This window comes from Rhinoraja longicauda, chromosome 34 (assembly GCF_053455715.1).
Source record: "Rhinoraja longicauda isolate Sanriku21f chromosome 34, sRhiLon1.1, whole genome shotgun sequence".
NCBI lineage: Eukaryota > Metazoa > Chordata > Chondrichthyes > Rajiformes > Arhynchobatidae > Rhinoraja > Rhinoraja longicauda.
In genome coordinates this window covers 11581812-11600895 of record NC_135986.1, presented here as the reverse complement: position 1 = coordinate 11600895, position 19084 = coordinate 11581812, and the positions used below count along the sequence as shown (strand labels likewise).

At 52.3% G+C, this 19084-nt stretch overlaps 1 protein-coding gene across 1 annotated transcript in view; it reads right to left on the bottom strand.

Moving 5' to 3' along the window:
- Nucleotides 1–640: 640 nt before the first annotated feature.
- cops6 (COP9 signalosome subunit 6) overlaps nt 641–19084 on the bottom strand; it is a 34596-nt gene continuing 16152 nt past the window's right edge. The window contains exons 6-10 of the mRNA XM_078427889.1: nt 13072–13119; nt 11252–11366; nt 10032–10124; nt 4499–4599; nt 641–1990 (exon numbers count right to left, since the gene is read on the bottom strand). Coding sequence (XP_078284015.1) covers nt 1850–1990; nt 4499–4599; nt 10032–10124; nt 11252–11366; nt 13072–13119 — 498 coding nt within the window. The 3' untranslated portion in view covers nt 641–1849. The remainder of the gene's footprint in view (nt 1991–4498; nt 4600–10031; nt 10125–11251; nt 11367–13071; nt 13120–19084) is intronic.

The window sequence follows — 19084 nt, the reverse complement described above, 5'->3', positions numbered from 1 at the left end:
GTGTACGTGTGTCCAGTGACAGGATGGATCTGGCTGTGTGTGTGTGTGCCTGCGTGATTTTATGTGTGTCTGTGGGTGTTTGTGTCTGTGTGTGACTTTGTCTGTGTGCGTGTCTTTGTATGCGTGTGTGTCTTTATGTATGCGTGTGGGTCTTTATGTGTGTGTGTGTTTATGTGTGTGTGTCTTTGGATGCGTGTGTGTCTTTATGTGTGTGTGTGGGTCTTTCTGCGTGCGTGTCTTTGTGTGTCTATGTGTGTGTGTGTCTTTGTATGTATGTCTTTATGTGTGTCTTTATGTGTGTGTCTTTGTATGTGTGTGTGTGTGTGTGTCTTTGTGTGTGTGTGTGTTTATGTGAGTGTGTTTATGTGTGTGTATGTGCGCGCTCATGTGTATGTTTATGTGTGCGTGTGCATGTGTGTGGGCGCGTATGTGTGTTTATGTGTGTGTATGTGCACGCGCGTGTGTTTATGTGTGTGTGTGTGTGTGTGTGCGCGCGCGTGTGTTTATGTGTGTGTTTATGTGTGTGTGTGCGTGTGTGTGTGTGCGTGTGCGTGTGTGCGCGCGCGTGCGTTGAGGCCGGAGAGGCTGCATTGCTGGAGCAGTCAGGGAATGCGATGCTTTCACTGCAGGCAACTGCGACTCATATCAACTTTATTACTGCACACGGGCCGGGCGTGTAACACGGAACTCCACGCCTGCTCTACAGGTACAAGGCAGGACACACGCACACAGAACATACGTGTTCTTGTGCATATTCACAAACGCGCACTCACACACAGTCAGATGTAACCTGTCATTCAAAACAATCACACACAAACACAAAGACAGACATACACACACTCACACACGCACACTCACACACACACGCACACACACACACAGACAGCCAGATCCTGTCACTGGACACACACATACACAGACATGCGTACACACACACACACACACAGATGGACACACACAGACAAGACTGGCACACACATAGCCAGATCCTGTCACTGGACACATACACACACACACAGACATGCATACACACTCACACTCACACACACCCACACACACACACACTCACACAGACAGCCAGATCCTGTCACTGGACACACACACACACACACACACACACACAGACATGCGTACACACACACACAGATGGACACACACACAGACAAGACTGGCACACACATACACACACAGCCAGATCCTGTCACTGGACACATACACACACACAGACACACATACACAGACATGCATACACACACAGACACGACTTGCACACACACACTCACACAAAGACACAGACGTGCGCACACATACACCACAAATGTACCCTGTCAATGGTCATATACACAGACAGACACAGACACACACACCGTCAGATGTATCCTGCAACTTAACATACACACACACTCAGATGCAGGCACAAAGACACACACACGCGGTCAGATGTAACCTGTCACAAACAAGGAGGCAGCAGAGCCAGAGGCCAACAGTGGGCAAACAACGTGCCAGGCCGGGGTGGCACGGGGGCACCAGCCTCTCTCCAGAGGCACAGGCAGCGGGGAGGTGAGGGGGAGGAGAGGGGGTTAAGTTTGAGGGGAGAGGGGTATATTTGAGGGGAGGGGGAAGCGGAGAAGCTGGGAGGGGAGGGGGGAATCTCACACAACAATCACCATCAGGAGGCTGGCTTGCCCACCCACCCAACAGAGTCCCGATGGGGGATGGGGGGGGCTGGGAGATGGGGACAGTGGGATGATGGGGAGGGGGGCTGGGGGATGGGGACAGGGGACAGGGAGGGGGACAGGGGGAGGGGGGACAAGGGGCCGGGCGATGGGTACAGATCCTTCCCGGTGCCTCAGAAGAAGAGGCCGCGCATTCGTCGGCCGATGCCCTGGCGGTCGTAGAGGATGTTGAATTTGTTGACAAACTGGTTCATGGTGTTGCATGTCTTGGTGATGGTGCCCAGGTACGCCATTAGGCCAACGTCATTGCATTGCTGCAGTGGGGGGAGAGAGAGAGAGAGAGAGAGGGAGAGAGCTACTGACCACTGACCACTGCGAGCGGTAGAGTTGCCGCCTCTCGGCGCCAAAGAGCCGGGGGGGGGGGGGGGTGCAGTGAAACGCTTTTGTTGCCCGCCACCCGGTTGTCGGAACGACTACGCACGGTTACAGTGGAGCCATTTGCAGCGTACAGGCACACGGTCAGGGAATGACATTAGACATGAGAGGCCCTCCCGCCCACCGTGTCCGCGCCAACCAGCGATCCCCGCACACTGACACCCTCCTGCACACACACACGGGACAATTTACAATCTTTACCAATTAACCTACAGACCTATTAACTTACGTCTTTGGAGTAACGTTTAGTGCGTACAATTTAGTGCGGTCACGTTGGCGCGGCGGTAGAGTTGCCGCCTTACAGCGAACGCAGCGCCGGAGACCCGGGTTCCATCCCGACCACGGGCGCTGTCTGTACGGAGTTTGTACGTTCTCCCCGTGACCCGCGTGGGTTTTCTCCGAGATCTTCGGTTTCCTCCCACACTCCAAAGACGTGCAGGTTTGTTGGTTAATTGGCTTGGTATAAGTGTAAGAATTGTCCCTGGTGGGTGTAGGATAGTGTTAGTGTGCGGGGATCGCTGGGCGGCGCGGACCCGGTGGGCCGAAGGGCCTGATTCCGCGCTGTATCTCCACACTAAACTGAAGTAAACGACCTTCCTGGGCCTTGTGAGGCAGCGGAGGCGTAGGTGTAGGGTACACTTTCCCTGGCCGTTGTTCGGGGCGGGTGGTCCGCGGGCAGTTTGACGTTGTGAAGCCGAGCTGTCACGGTGTGAAGGTGGTCCCACACAACCTGAGCTGCCTTTCCCCCCGACACCCTTCACCTCCCTCCTCCTCCGAGACGCAGGGAGGCGTGTCCTGTACGGGCTCCTCCTCTATGCCCTGCACTTCCTCGCCCTGGTCCACCGTCTGTCGGTGTCGCCTTCTGATCGCGAGGGGGTCCCCCGGTGGGGTTCAGCCCCTCTCCAGCGGGGACCTGGGGTGGAGGGTCCTACACTGAGGAGTCCCCTGCAACCTGTTCCTCTCGCGGTGCACAGACTCGCCACGTTTGCGGGCTGGCAGAGTCTGTGTTCCACGTGTACATGGAGAGCGTGACCTTCCAATACCTAAAGGGGCCGCTCCTTGCCTTCTGGCTGCACTTCACAACCATCTTTGGACACCCTGTGCGAAGGGGAGAGGGTGGGGGGGGCTGAAGATGTCCTGGTCGCGTTGCATTCTGGGCCAGGCCAAGTTGGCCATCCGTGAGTCACGGCGCCAGGCGGAAGAGGGCTCTGCCCGAGCCGGCTGCCTGCCCCTTTTCCGGGGTCATGTCCGCACCTGGGCGGCACCAGAGAGGGTCTACGGGCTGCCCACGGGCACCCTGGGGGATCTCTGGGACCGCTGGGCACCGCGGGGGCCCTTCAGCCCAACTTGCCCACACCAGCCAACAATATCCCAGCTACCCCAGTCCCACCTGCCTGAGCTCGGTCCATATCCCTCCAAACCTGTCCTATCCATGTACCTGTCCAACTGTTTCTTAAACATTGGGATAGTCCCAGCCTCAACTACCTCCTCTGGCAGCTTGTTCCATACACTCACCACCCTCTGTGTGAAAAAGTTACCCCTCAGATTCCTATTAAATCTTTTCCCTTTCACCTTGAACCCATGTCCTCTGGTCCTCGATTCCCCTACTCTGGGCAAGAGACTCTGTGCGTCTACCCGATCTATTCCTCTCGAGGATTGTAATATAGTTGTTTAAGAGTGTAAAATGATGGGAATATTTGTTTAGATAATTGGGTGATTTTGTATTGTGGTGGTGGGTTTGTTTGGTATTGTTTTGTATTGTAGATATCACAGCAATAATTGATTAAATTTAGTTTTAGTTTAGTTTAGAGATACCGCGCGGAAACAGGCCCATCGGCCCACCGAGTCTGCACCGCCCAGCGATCCCCGCACACAAACATTATCCTACACACACGCGGGACAATTTTACACATACACTAAGGCAATTAACCTACAAACCTGTACGTCTTTGGAGTGGGGGGGGAACCGAAGATCTCGGAGAAAACCCACGCAGGTCACGGGGAGAACGTACAAACTCCGTACAGACAGCGCCCGTAGTCGGGATGGAACCTGAGTCTCCCGCGCTGCATTCGCTGTAAGGCAGCAACTCTACCGCCGCGCCAGATTTTATTGTTATATTTATTTTTGTTAAATAATAATTTATATTGTGAAATAATAAATTTGAAAAAAGGTTATTTGCTTGGATAATTGGGTGATTTTGTATTCTGGTGGTGGGGTTTGTTTGGTATTGTTTTGCATTGAATGTATTATATATATATTAATAATTGATTAAATTTAGTTTTAGTGTAGTTTAGAGACACAGCGTGGAAACAAGCCCTTCAGCCCACCGTGTCCGCGTCGACCAGCTAGCTGTTTAAAGGTTACTCGGGCAGGGGGCTGAGACTCACATCGTAGAAGTCAGTCTTGAACTTGTCGGTGCTGAGCACGGGCAAGCGGTGGCACAGGGCGTAGGCTTCTCGCAGGATCTCGTGGTTGAACGGCACCTCACCTGGCACAGACACCAAGACAGGACATAATTCAACAGGAGCATAGAAACATAGCAAACAGCCAGCCGCCACCGCCCGCCATTCAATAGACAATAGGTGCAGGAGGAGGCCATTCGGCCCTTCGAGCCTGTACGCACCGCCATTCAATGTGATCATGGCTGATCATTCTCAATCAGTGCCCCGTTCCTGTCTTCTCCCCATACCCCCTGACTCCGCTATCCTTAAGAGCTCTATCTAGCTCTCTCTTGAATGCATTCAGAAAATTGGCCTCCACTGCCTTCTGAGGCAGAGAATTCCACAGATTCACAACTCTCTGACTGAAAAAGTTTTTCCTCATCTCAGTTCTAAATGGCCGACCCCTTATTCTTAAACTGTGGCCCCTGGTTCTGGACTCCCCCAACATTGGGAACATGTTTCCTGCCTCTAACATGTCCAACCCCTTAATAATCTTATACGTTTTGATAAGATCCCCTCTCATCCTTCTAAATTCCATTGTATACAAGCCTGGTCGCTCCAGTCTTTCAACATATGGCAGTCTCGCCATTCCGGGAATTAACCTAGTAGGACCTCCAAGCTGCTGACCATTTTTACTCCGCTGTTCAGTTTAACTCCACTTCCCATTGATCGGTGTTGGAGAGGGTGTAGGAGACTTTTTATGAGAACGATCCCAGGGATCGCGAGAATCCGGTCATGGCTGATCATCCAAAATCAGTACCTGTTTTAATTTAGTTCCTGTTCCTGTTTTAATTTAGTTTAGTTTAGTTAAATTAAGAGAAACAGGCCCTTCGGCCCACCGGGTCCGCGCCGACCAGCGATCCCCGCACACTAACACTATCCCACACACACTAGGGACAATTTACATTTACCAAGCCAATTAACCTACAAATCTGCACGTCTTTGGAGTGTGGGAGGAAACTGGAGACCTGGGAGAAAACCCACGCAGGTCACGGGGAGAACGTACAAACTCCGCACAGGCAGCGCCCCTAATTGGGATTGAACCCGGGTCTCCGGCGCTGCAAGTGCTGGAAGGCAGCGACTCTACCCGCTGTGCCACCGTGCTGCCCTGTCTCCCCACAATCACTTGATTCCGTGAGCCCTCAGAGTCCGGAGAAGGGTCTCGACAAAGAAAGACACGAAAAGCTGGAGTAGCTCAGCGGGACAGGCGGCGTCTCTGGAGAGAAGGAATGGGTGACGTTTCGGGTCGAGACCCTTCTTCTTCAGAAGAGGACATTTCCCGACCCGAAACATCACCCATTCCTTCTCTCCAGAGACGCCGCCTGTCCCGCTGAGCTACTCCAGCTTTTTGCGGGTCTGAAGAAGGATCACCCACGCACACACTCCGTACGGACAGCACCCCTAGACAGGATGGAACCCGGGTCACAGGCGCTGTGAAACACCAACTCTACCGCTGCACCACTCAGTCCCATAATACATCCACTCCTTTATCCCACTGACCTCCATCCCACCTGCCCTAGTGTCCACTCCCACACCCCCTCTCTGTCCACTCGTCTGACCCTGCCGACCCTTGTCTGACCCTGCCACCCCTTGTCTGACCCTAGGCACAAGGCTGACCCCATCCCACCTGCCCTAGTGTCCACTCCCCCACCCCCTCTCTGTCCACTCGTCTGACCCTGCCGCCCCTTGTCTGACCCTGCCGCCCCTTGTCTGACCCTGCCGCCCCTTGTCTGACCCTGCCGCCCCTTGTCTGACCCTGCCGCCCCTTGTCTGACCCTGCCGCCCCTTGTCTGACCCTGCCGCCCCTTGTCTGACCCTGCCGCCCCTTGTCTGACCCTGCCGCCCCTTGTCTGACCCTGCCGCCCCTTGTCTGACCCTGCCGCCCCTTGTTGACGTTGGGTGCTCTCCACGTGTGTGGAGTTTGCACGTTCTCCCAGTGACCACGCCGGGTGCTTCAGCTTCCTCCCACGTGCGGCTTTGCAGGTTAATTGGCCCTCTGTAATGTCCGGGCCTACAGTGTCCGGGCCTACAGTATCTGGGCCAACAGTGTCTGGCACTACAGTGGCTCCCGGCCTACACTGTCTGGGCCTACAGTGTCCGGGCCTCACTGTCCGGGCCGACACTGTCCGGGACTACAGCGGCTCCCGGGCCACAGTGTTTGGGACTACAGCGCCCCCTGGGCCTATAGTGTCCGGGATTACAGCGGCCCCCGGGCCTACAATGTCCGGGCCTACAGCGCCCCCTGGGCCAACAGTGTCCGGGCTTACAGCGGCCCCCGGGCCTACAATGTCTGGGCCTACAGTGCCTGGGCCTACAGCACCGTCCGGGCCTAATATGGGACAAGGGCGGAAAATCAATTTAGCCCAAAATACGGGATGTCCCGGCTAATACGGGACAGGTGCCAACTCTACTTGTGTACGGTATGCAAAACAAAGAATATGTCACGTGTGATAATAAAGCACCGATTATCCACCCCCTCTTTCATTCATTCCCCACTTCCCCAAGTCATACAGCCCCCCCATGGTGAAAGATGTCACACACTCGGGCATCCACCTGGACGGCCATGAAGGCAGTGGCTCCAGTACCGGCCCCATCAGCCGTCTCAAGACCCACAGAATGGACCGAGGGGCAGGGCAGCTAGTTGGAGCTCACCTCTTCTGCACCCGCTCCAAAGGCCTCCACACCCACCCTGCGATGGGTCGGCACAGTGGCGCAGCAGGTAGAGCTGCGGAAATCCCGGGGTCCGTCCTGACGTTCTGCGTGTGTGTGGAGTTTGCACGTTATCCCCGCGACCGCGTGGGTTTCCTCCGGGTGCTCCGGTTTCCTCCCAAAGACGTGTTAATTGTCCCTCTGTAAATTGCCCCCCCGTGTGTGTGTGCGGGGAGTGGGTGAGAACGTGGGACTCTGGATATTATCCAGTACTAAACGTCATTCCCTCTATCCTGCATCTGCGTTGTCAGGCAGCTACTCCAGTTGGTTGAGTTGCCTGATAGCAGCTGGGAAACCTGTATCTGTACACTGTGGACGGCCCGATTGTGATCATGTGTGGTCTTTCCTCTGACTGGATAGCGAGCAACAAAGAGCACTTCGCTCAGCCTCGCTCGCTCGGTACACGTGACAATAAACTAAACTAGGGCTCGGTCCGCGTTGGCCAAACTGATCTCCCGGTGGCTGAGCACTTCAACTCCCCCTCCCATTCCCAGTCTGACCTTTCTGTCATGGGCCTCCTCCAGTGCCATAGTGAGGCCCACCGGAAATTGGAGGAACAGCACCTCATATTTCGCCTGGGCAGCTTGCAGCCCAGCGGTATGAACATCGATTTCTCCAACTTTAGATAGTTCCTCTGTCCCTCTCTTCCCCTCCTCCTTCCCAGATCTCCCACTGTCTTCCTATCTCCACCTATATCCTTCCTTTGTCCCGCCCCACTGACATCAGTCTGAAGAAGGGTCTCGACCCGAAACGTCACCCATTCCTTCTCTCCTGAGATGCTGCCTGACCTGCTGAGTTACTCCAGCATTTTGTGAATAAACACCTTCGATTTGTACCAGCATCTGCAGTTATTTTCTTAAACTAAACTAGGGCGATCGATGGTCGGCGTGGACTCGATGGGCTGAAGGGCCTGTTTCCACACGGCAGCTTTCAATTCCAGCCAGATCCCTGTAACTGATTCTCTCACACAACCCACCGACCACTAAGGCCGACAGGCGACAGCGAGAGCAAACAGCGCCCACGGGATTGATCAGAGCGAGGCAAGAACGGCCATTTTGAGAAAGAAGCCATTTTGAGCAAGCTGAGAGTTCAGTTTAGCGATACAGCGCGGAAACAGGCCCTTCGGCCCACCGGGTCCGCGCCGACCAGCGATCCCCGCACACTAACACTATCCTACAACACACTAGGGACAATTCACAATTTTTACCAAAGCCAATCAACCTACAAACCTTTAGGTCTTTGGCGTGTGGGATGAAACCGGAGCACCCGGAGAAAACCCACGCAGGTCACAGGGAGAAGGTACAAACTCCGCACAGACATCTGTTTACTGTCAGTTTAGTTTATTGTCACGTGTACCGAGGTGCAGTGAAAAGTTTTTGTTGCGTGCTAACCAGTCAGCGGAAAGACAATGCATGATTACAATCAATCCATTTGCAGTGTACAGATACATGGTAAGGGAATAACATTTAGTGCAAGGTAAAGCCAGGATAGTTCAAGGATAGTTCGAGTTAAATCAAGGATAGTTCGAGCTCCATCAAGGAGGTACAGCCGTAGTCAGGATGGAACCCGGGTCTCTGGCGCTGTGAGCAGCAACTTTACCACTGTGCCACAGTGCCACTGGCTGAAGGCGGAGATTGACAGATTCTCGGCTAGTTCGGGCGCCAAGGGTTATGGGGAGAAGGCAGGAGAATGGGGTTGAAAGGTAGATCAGCCATGATTAAATGGTGGAGTGGACTCGATGGGCCGAACGGCCTATTTCTAGTTTAGCTTAGAGATACAGCGAGGAAACAGGCCCTTCGGCCCACCGAGTCCGCACCGACCAGTGATCCCCGCACACTAACACTATCCTACATGCACCGGGGACAATTTACATTTACACCAAGCCAATTAACCTACAAACCTGCACGTCTTTGGAGTGTGGGAGGAAACCGAAGATCTCTGGAGAAAACCCACGCAGGTCACGGGGAGAACGTACAAACTCCGCACAGACAGCGCCCGTAGTCGGGATGGAACCCGGGTCTCCGGCGCTGTGGCAGCGACTCTACCGCTGCGCCACCGTGCTGGGACGTGTGTGAATGTAGGAACGTGCATACTCCACAGAGACAGTAACCGGTTGGGATGGAGAAGCGCGTTTGTGGAGGTGCGAGACGGAGGGTGTGCCCACCTGGCTTTGGTCTGGAATGGGAGCAGGGTGGGTGGGAGGGTGGGGGACCTCCTAGCTGACACCATGGCCCAGGGTGGGTGGGAGGGTGGGGGACCTCCTACCTGACTCCACAGCCCAGGGTGGGTGGGGGAACCTCCTACCTGACACCATGGCCCAGGGTGGGTGGGAGGGTGGGGGGCCTCCTACCTGACTCCACAGCCCATGGTGGGTGGGGGAACCTCCTACCTGACTCCTGGCCCAGGGTGGGTGGGAGGGTGGTGAACCTCCTACCTGACTCCACAGCCCCAGGGAGGGTGGGGGACCTCCTACCTGACTCCATGCCCAGGGTGGTTGGGTGGGTGGGGGACCTCCTACCTGACTCCACAGCCCAGGGTGGGTGGGGGAACCTCCTACCTGACTCCATGCCCAGGGTGGGTGGGTGGGTGGGGGACCTCCTACCTGACTCCACAGCCCCAGGGAGGGTGGGGGACCTCCTACCTGACTCCTGGCCCAGGGTGGGTGGGAGGAGGGTGGGGCCTCCTACCTGACTCCACGGCCCAGGGTGGGTGAGGGGGTGGGGGACCTCCTACCTGACTCCATGCCCAGGGTGGGTGGGGGACCTCCTACCTGACTCCACGGCCTTCACGTAGTCCAGGATCACCCGCACGCGACTGTGCAGCATCTTGATGGCGCTGTGCTGGGCGATCAGGTGCTCGGCCACTGTGAGGGGGGGGGGTGGGGGGGATGGAGAGAATGCGGAGCGTCAGCAGGGGGGAGGCGAGTCGCAGCAAGGTTACCGCGCGGCACGCAAGGCGGGGTCACAGCACGCGGCTGAGGGTGGGCGCCGCGGGGGAGGGGACCCGGCGGCGGTTGAGATCGAGACGGTTTGTTTGGGGTCGAGGTAAACGACTTTAGAAATGTGTCGGCGTTTCGGCCCACGTCCGTTACCTCCCCGTGTGCCCACATGCCACCGAGGCCGGGGTTTACGGGCCGGTGGTCGGACGCACCGCTGCCAACAATGGGGGACCTGGCATGGGGGGGAGAGGGGCCACCCAGAACAAAGGGGGACCCAGTGTGGGAGGGCCACCAAGAGCAATCTGTGTGGGGAAGGAATGCGTGATGTTTCAGCTCAAGACCCTGCTTCAGACGGGTAAAGGTGGATATAGGTCTGAAGAAGGGTCCAGCCTATCTACCTGTGGCACCACTTTCATGGATCTGTGTACCTGTACTCCTAGATATCTCTGCTCTACAACACTCCCTGTCTACCTGACAACTTTCATGGATCTGTGTACCTGCACTCCTAGATCCCTCTGCTCTACAACACTCCCTGTCTACCTGTGACACCACTTTCAGGGAACTATGTACCTGCACTCCTAGATCCCTCTGCTTTACAACACTCCCTGTCAGCCTGGGACCCTACTTTCATGGAACTGTGTTCCTGCACTCCTAGATCCTTCTGCTCTACAACACTCCCTGTCTACCTGTGACACCACTTTCAGGGATCTATGTACCTGTATTCCTAGATCCCTCTGCTCTACAACACTCCCTGTCTACCTGTGACTCCACTTTCATGGAACTATGTACCTGCATTCCTAGATCCCTCTGCTTTACAACACTCCCTGTTGATCTTGAATCTCTTGGTATAGGAAAGATGTTGTCAAGCTGGAAAGATTAAGGAGGATGTTGTGGAGGTGAGTGTCACAGATGGACAGGGTGGTCAATAAGGGCTTTGGGCACATTGGCCTTCATCAGTCAGAGTACTGAGTAGAGAAGTGTACTCAGTGATGCCCGCCCTTGCCCCCCCATGCCATGCCGTGCCAGGCCGTGCCGTGCCGGGCAGCCCTTGCCTGTGGAGTTCTCGCCCGTGCCAGTGGCCGTCATGCGGGCCACGTGGTCCACCCCGATGCGCTCGGCCTCTTCGGTGGCCAGCGTGTAGGTCAGCTCGGCAAACAGCACGGTGGCCTGGACACAGGAGAGAAACAGAGCTGAGTGCGAGGCTCGTCCACCATCGGCAAATGTTCCCAGCGGCCGGTCAGAGTCACAGAGTGATGCGGCGTGGAAACATCGGCCCAACTTGCCCACACCGGCCACCATGTCCCAGCTACACTGCCTGCGTTTGGTGCAGATCCCTCCAAACCTGCTTATGTTTTGTTTGGTTTAGTTTTAGAGATGCAGCGCGGAAACAGGCCGGGCAAAAAAAAGTACATGAAATATGAAATTTAAAGTGATGAGAGGAAAGGATTGGGGATGTGCACAGATTGAGGGGGGAGGGTCGCGTCAGTCTCAGTCCACCCCACGGCAGAAGGGGGAGGAGTTGTACGGTTTGGTAGCCACAGGGAAGAAGGATCTCCTGTGGCGTTGTGTGCTGGATCTTGGTGGGACCAGTCTGTTGCTGTAGGTGCTCCTCAGGTTGGCCAGTGTGTCACGGGGAGGGGGTGAGCTGTATTGTCCCAGGATGCACTGCAGTTTGAGGAGCGCCCTCCCCTCCGAGACCACCCCCCTGTGAATCCAACTCCAACTCCAGCCCCCAGGATGGAGCCGGCCTTCCTGTTACCTGAGGTTGTTGATCCTACGTTATACACGATAATGGAGTAACGTTTAGTGCAAGGTGAAGCCAGTAAAGTCCGATCAAGCACAGCCCAAGGGCTGACGCATGGAAATCATCGCAATGGTGCCACATGAGGGTATAATGTGCAGGAAGGAACTGCAGGTGCTTGTTAAAACCGAAGATAAGACACAAAATGCTGGAGTAACACACAGGCAGCATCTCAGGAGAGAAGCGTAGGTTCACCAGGTTAATTCCCGGGATGGCGGGACTGACATACGATGAAAGAATGGGTCGCCTGGGCTTATATTCACTGGAATGTAGAAGGATGAGAGGGGATCTTATAGAAAGAAAAAAAAACATTCTTAAGGAATTGGACAGGTTCGATGCAGGGAAAATGTTCCCCATGTTGGGGGAGTCCAGAACCAGGGGCCACACAGTTTAAGAATAAGGGCTCGGCCATTTAGGATTGAGATGAGGAAAAACCTTTTCACCCAGAGAGTTGTGAATCTGTGGGATTCTCTGCCGCAGAAGGCAGTGGAGGCCGATTCACTGGAAGTTTTCAAGAGAGAGTTAGATTTAGCTCTTGGGGCTAATCGAATCAAGGGATATGGGGAGAAAGCAGGAACGGGGTACTGATTGTGGATGATCAGCCATGATCATTGTATTGTATTGTATTGTATTGTATTGTATCATATTGAATGGCGGTGCTGGCTCGAAGAGCCGAATGGCCAACTCCTTTCTATGTTTCTATGAACGGGCCGTGACTCTTCTTCAGACTGAAAGTGGCGGAAAAGGGAAAGGAGAGAGATATAGACGATGATGTAGAGACATGGAACAAAATGAATGGAAGGAATGCAAAACGAAAGGTAAAAATGATAAAGGAAACACGCCATGGTTAGCTGCTTGCTAGGTGAGAAGGAGAAGCTGGTGTGACTTGGGTGGGTGAGGGATGGAGAGAGAGCACCCATTCCTTCTCTCCAGATCAAACATGACGCTAATGAACAGCCTCCGAGAATGTCGGAAGAGTTTCAGCACAGCCCTTGTGCAATGTATGTTTTAAAAAAAATTCTGAACAGTTTATTTTTGATTTTCTCGGAAACAAACAATGAATTCACTTACCTCTCCGACGATGATATCAATGACAGACTCGTAGACGCTGACTGGAAGCTGGAAGACAAGAGAGAGAGAGGCGCCAAGGGTTTAATACGGCCAGTCTTTCTCTTCTGCAGCCCTTGTTCTTCCCAATTAAGAGTTACAAGGCGAGACCATGCTGTGTTGCCTTCAGAACACAAACCTGGCTTCAATTTTCAACCTGGTACCTTTTTATACTTCCTGTAATTACCTGCTGCCAATATCAAAGGCAGCATCACCCCCCCTTTGGGTTCCCTGTCTTCAAACATCCACCACTTTTAATTTGTTTTTCCACTACCCCCTTCCCTCAGTTGGTGTTCCACTTCTTTGGAGTTTTTTTAAAGAACTGTGGCGGGGAATAATGCAGAAGTTGCAGGATCAATTTATCCCAAAGAGGAGGAAAGATTCCAAGGGGAGTAAGAGGCACCCGTGGCTGACAAGGGAAGTCAAGGACAACATACAAATAAAAGGGAAGAAGTATAACATAGCAAATAAGAGTGGGAAGCCAGAGGATTGGGACTCTTTTAAAGAGCAACAGAAGTTAACTAAAAAGGCAATACGGGGAGAAAAGATGAGGTACGAGGGTAAACTAGCCAATAATATAAAGGAGGATAGCAAAAGCTTTTTTAGGTATGTGAAGAGGAAAAAAATAGTCAAGGCAAATGTGGGTCCCTTGAAGACAGAAGCAGGGGAATTTATTATGGGGAACAAGGAAATGGCAGAAGAGTTGAACCGGTACTTTGGATCTGTCTTCACTGAGGAGGATACAAACAATCTCCCAGATGTTCTAGTGGCCAGAGATCCTAGGGTGACAGAGGAACTGGAGGAAATCCACATTAGGCAGGAAAAAGTTTTGGGTAGACTGATGGGACTCAAGGCTGATAAATCCCCAGGGCCTGATGGTCTGCATCCCAGGGTGCTTAAGGAGGTGGCTCTAGAAATTGTGGACGCATTAGTGATTATTTTCCAATGTTCTATAGATTCCGGGTCAGTTCCTGTGGATTGTAGGGTAGCTAATGTTATCCCACTTTTCAAGAAAGGAGGGAGAGAGAAAACGGGAAATTATAGACCAGTTAGTCTGACATCAGTGGTGGGGAAGATGCTGGAGTCAATTATAAAAGACGAAATTGCGGAGCATTTGGATCGCAGTAACAGGATCGTTCCGAGTCAGCATGGATTTACGAAGGGGAAATCATGCTTGACTAATCTACTGGAATTTTTTGAGGATGTAACTAGGAAAATTGACAGGGGAGAGCCGGTGGATGTGGTGTACCTCGACTTTCAGAAAGCCTTCGACAAGGTTCCACATAGGAGATTGGTGGGCAAAATTAGAGCACATGGTATTGGAGGTAGGGTACTGACATGGATAGAAAGTTGGTTGACAGACAGAAAGCAAAGAGTGGGGATAAATGGGTCCCTTTCAGAATGGCAGGCAGTGACTAGTGGGGTACCGCAAGGCTCGGTGTTGGGACCGCAGCTATTTACAATATACATCAATGACTTGGATGAAGGGATTAAAAGTACCATTAGCAAATTTGCCGATGATACAAAGCTAGGTGGCAGTGTGAACTGTGAGGGAGATGCTATGAGGTTGCAGGGTGACTTGGACAGGTTGTGTGAGTGGGCGGATGCATGGCAGATGCAGTTTAATGTGGATAAGTGTGAGGTTATCCACTTTGGTGGTAAGAATAGGAAGGCAGATTATTATTTGAATGGTGTCAAGTTAGGAAAAGGGGACGTACAACGAGATCTTGGTGTCTTAGTGCATCAGTCACTGAAAGGAAGCATGCAGGTACAGCAGGCAGTGAAGAAAGCCAATGGAATGTTGGCATTCATAACGAGAGGAGTTGAGTATAGGAGCAAAGAGGTCCTTCTGCAGTTGTACAGGGCCCTAGTGAGACCGCACCTGGAGTACTGTGTGCAGTTTTGGTCTCCAAATTTGAGGAAGGATATTCTTGCTATTGAGGGCGTGCAGCGTAGGTTTACTAGGTTAGTTCCCGGAATGGCGGGACTGTCATATGTTGAAAGACTAGAGCGACTAGGTTTGTATACACTGGAATTTAGAAGGATGAGAGGGGATCTTATCAAAACGTATAAGATTATTAAGGGGTTGGACATGATAGAGGCAGGAAACATGTTCCCAATGTTGGGAGTCCAGAACCAGGGGCCACAGTTTAAGAATAAGGGGTAGGCCATTTAGAACAGAAATGAGGAAAAACGTTTTTAGTCAGAGAGTTGTGAATCTGTGGAATTCTCTGCCTCAGAGGGCAGTGGAGGCCAATTCTCTGAATACATTCAAGAGAGAGCTAGATAGAGCTCTTAAGGATAGCGGAGTCAGGGGGTATGGGGAGAAAGCAGGAACGGGGTACTGATTGAGAATGATCAGCCATGATCACATTGAATGGCGGTGCTGGCTCGAAGGGCCGAATGGCCCACTCCTGCACCTATTGTCTATTGGAAACATAGAAAATAGGTGCAGGAGGAGGCCATTCAGCCCTTCGAGCTACCACCACCATCCAATTTGATAGACAATAAACAATAGGTGCAGGAGGCCATTCGGCCCTTCGATCCAGCACCGCCATTCAATGTGATCATGGCTGATCATTCCCAATCAGTACCTATTTCCTGCCTTCTCCCCATACCCCCTGACTCCGCTATCCTTAAGAGCTCTATCTAGCTCTCTCTTGAAAGCACTCAGAGAATTGGCCTCCACTGCCTTCTGAGGCAGAGAATTCCACAGATTCACAACTCTCTGACTGAAAAAGATTTTCCTCATCTCAGTTCTAAATGGCCTACCCTTTATTGTTAAACTGTGGCCCCTTGTTCTGGACTCCCCCAACATTGGGAACGTGTTTCCTGCCTCTAACGTGTCCAACCCCTTAATAATCTAGACTCTCCCACTAGTGGGAGAGTCCAGGACCAGAGGCCACAGCCTCAGAATTAAAGGATGTACCTTTAGGAAGGAGATGGGGAAGAATTTCTTTAGTCAGAGGGCGGTGAATCTGTGGAATTCATTGCCACAGATGGCTGTGGAGGCCAAGACAATAGATATTGTCAAGGTGGAAATTGACAGATACTTGATTAGTGCGGGTGTCGGGGGTTATGGGGAGAAGGCAGGAGAATGGGGTTGAGCGGGAGAGATAGATCAGCCATGATTGAATGGAGTAGACTAAATGGGCCAAATGTTGAGGCAATCTTTCTCAAGAGGCTAGCACACAACAAAACCTTTTCACTGTATCTCGGTGCACGCGACAGTAAAGTAAACTGAACTATCACCTGCCTCCAAAAGCAATGTCACTTTCCTCTTACTGACCCGATTTATCACGTGTCACAGCTGTTCACCTGGGAGTCCACATCACAGAGGATCTGTCATGGACAACACACATTGCCGCACTGGTGCGTAAGGCAAAGCAGCGCCTTTACCACCTTGGACAGCTGAGGAAATTCAGAGTGTCTCTGAGGATCCTTCAGTGCTTCTACTCTGGGGCTGTAGAGAGCATCCTGTCTGGCAACATCACAATCTGGTTTGGGAACAGCTCTGCCCAGGACAGGAAGGCTCTGCGGAGAGTAGTGCGTTCAGCTGAACGCACCATGCGAAATACACTCGCCCCCCCTGCAGGACCTATACATCAGGAGGTGCAGATCCAGAGCCAGCAACATTATGGGGGACCCCTACCACCCCAGCAACGGACTGTTCCAGCTGCTACAGTCAGGCAAACGCCTCCGCAGTCACGCTGTGAAAACAGAGAGGATGAGACGGAGTTTCTTCCCACAGGCCGTCAGGACTGTTAACTTTTATAACTCCAGGGACTAACTTTTGTCTTTTCTGTATCAACTTTAATTTATATGCTGTAACTGTAATTCTTTTTTTGCACAATCCGCAGACATTGCCACTTTCATTTCACTGCACATCGTGTATGTGTATGTGACAAATAAACTTGACTTGACTTGACTTGTAGTCAAGATAAAAATGCCACATCTCCTCGCAGTCACAACTCAAATAGGTGCCAGCTGCCTCGGCAAGGCCAGCAGCCCAGACCATCACACACCAACCTCTCTCCCACCGACTCCATCTACACCTCACGCTGCCTCGGCAAGGCCAGCAGCCCAGACCATCACACACCAACCTCTCACCCACTGACTCCATCTACACCTCACGCTGCCTCGGCAAGGCCAGCAGCCCAGACCATCACACACCAACCTCTCTCCCACCGACTCCATCTACACCTCACGCTGCCTCGGCAAGGCCAGCAGCCCAGACCATCACACACCAACCTCTCTCCCACCGACTCCATCTACACCTCGCGCTGCCTCGGCAAGGCCAGCAGCCCAGACCATCACACACCAACCTCCCTCCCACCGACTCCATCTACACCTCACGCTGCCTCGGCAAGGCCAGCAGCATCATCAAGGACCAGTCTCACCCCGGCCACTCCCTCTATTCCCCTCTCCCATCGGGCAAGAGGAAAAGATGTGTGAACACGCACACCTACAGATTCAGGGACAGTTTCTTCCCAGCTGTTATCAGGCAACAGTTCACACTGCCACCCAGCTTAGTGTCATCTGCAAATTTGTTAATGTTATTCATTTTTAATGTTATTTTTAATGTTATTCATTCATGTTATTCCCTTCATCCAAGTCATTAATGTATATTGTGAATAGCTGCGGTCCCAACACCGAACCTTGCGGTACCCCACTAGTCACTGCCTGTCATTCCGAAAGGGACCCGTTAATCCCTACTCTTTGTTTCCTGTCTGACAACCAATTTTCTATCCATGTCAGTACCCTACCCCCAATACCATGTGCTCTAATTTTGCCCACTAATCTCCTGTGTGGCTTTCTGAAAGTCAAGGTACACCACATCCCCTGTCCATTTTCCTAGTTACATCCTCAAAAAATTCCAGAAGATTAGTCAAGCATGATTTCCCCTTCGTAAATCCATGCTGACTCGGAACGATCCTGTTACTGCTATCCAAATGCTCCGCAATTTCTTCTTTTATAATTGACTCCAGCATCTTCCCCACCACTGATGTCAGACTAACTGGTCTATAATTTCCCGTTTTCTCTCTCCCTCCTTTCTTAAAAAGTGGGACAACATTAGCTACCCTCCAATCCACAGGAACTGATCCTGAATCTATGGAACATTGGAAAATGATCACCAATGCGTCCACGATTTCTCGAGCCACCTCCTTATGTACCCTGGGATGCAGACCATCAGGCCCTGGGGATTTATCAGCCTTCAGTCCCATCAGTCTACCCAACACCATTTCCTGCCTAATGTGAATTTCCTTCAGTTCCTCCGACACCCTAGGACCTCTGTCCACTAGAACAGAGGTTTCATTCTGGGCAGCTTGCGTATGAATATTGATTTCTCTAACTTCAAGTAACCCTTGCATCCCCCCTCCCTCTCCAACCCCTCCCCCCCCCCACCACCCAACCATCTTCAAAGTCGTCTTGTTGAGTCTCATTGTCTGTAACTCGTTTTCACCTAGCCCTCAGCTAACAATGGCCTGTTCCCTTTATCATCGTTACTTTTTTTGCTTGTCTTTAATTCATTTGTTCTATACCTCTCTAAACATCACCGTCTCTATCTCTCATTTCCCTTTCCCCCTCAGACTCTCAGTCTGAAGAAGGGTCTCGACCCGAAACGTCACCCATTCCTTCTCTCCAGAGATGTTGCCTGACCCGCTGAGTTACTCCAGCGCTTTGTGTCTATCTTCGGCCTAATTTTTGATCCTGTATCTTACGGTCAACAGGGCACATGGAAATTTGCTCTTTTTAGAAAAATGGGGTTGTCCAGAAATGCAAACTTGGCCAAAAAACTCAAACTTTCCAGTCAATAAAAAATAATAATTGTACTCTGGCATAAATTAATGCAAGATTTTGGCTGCAGGTTTTCCAACTGATGTAGACATTGTTGGTTTAAAGGGGCAGTCATCGAGTGAAAGAAAGAGTTTTACATTCTAGGGCGGCACGGTGGCGCAGTGGGCAGAGCTGCTGC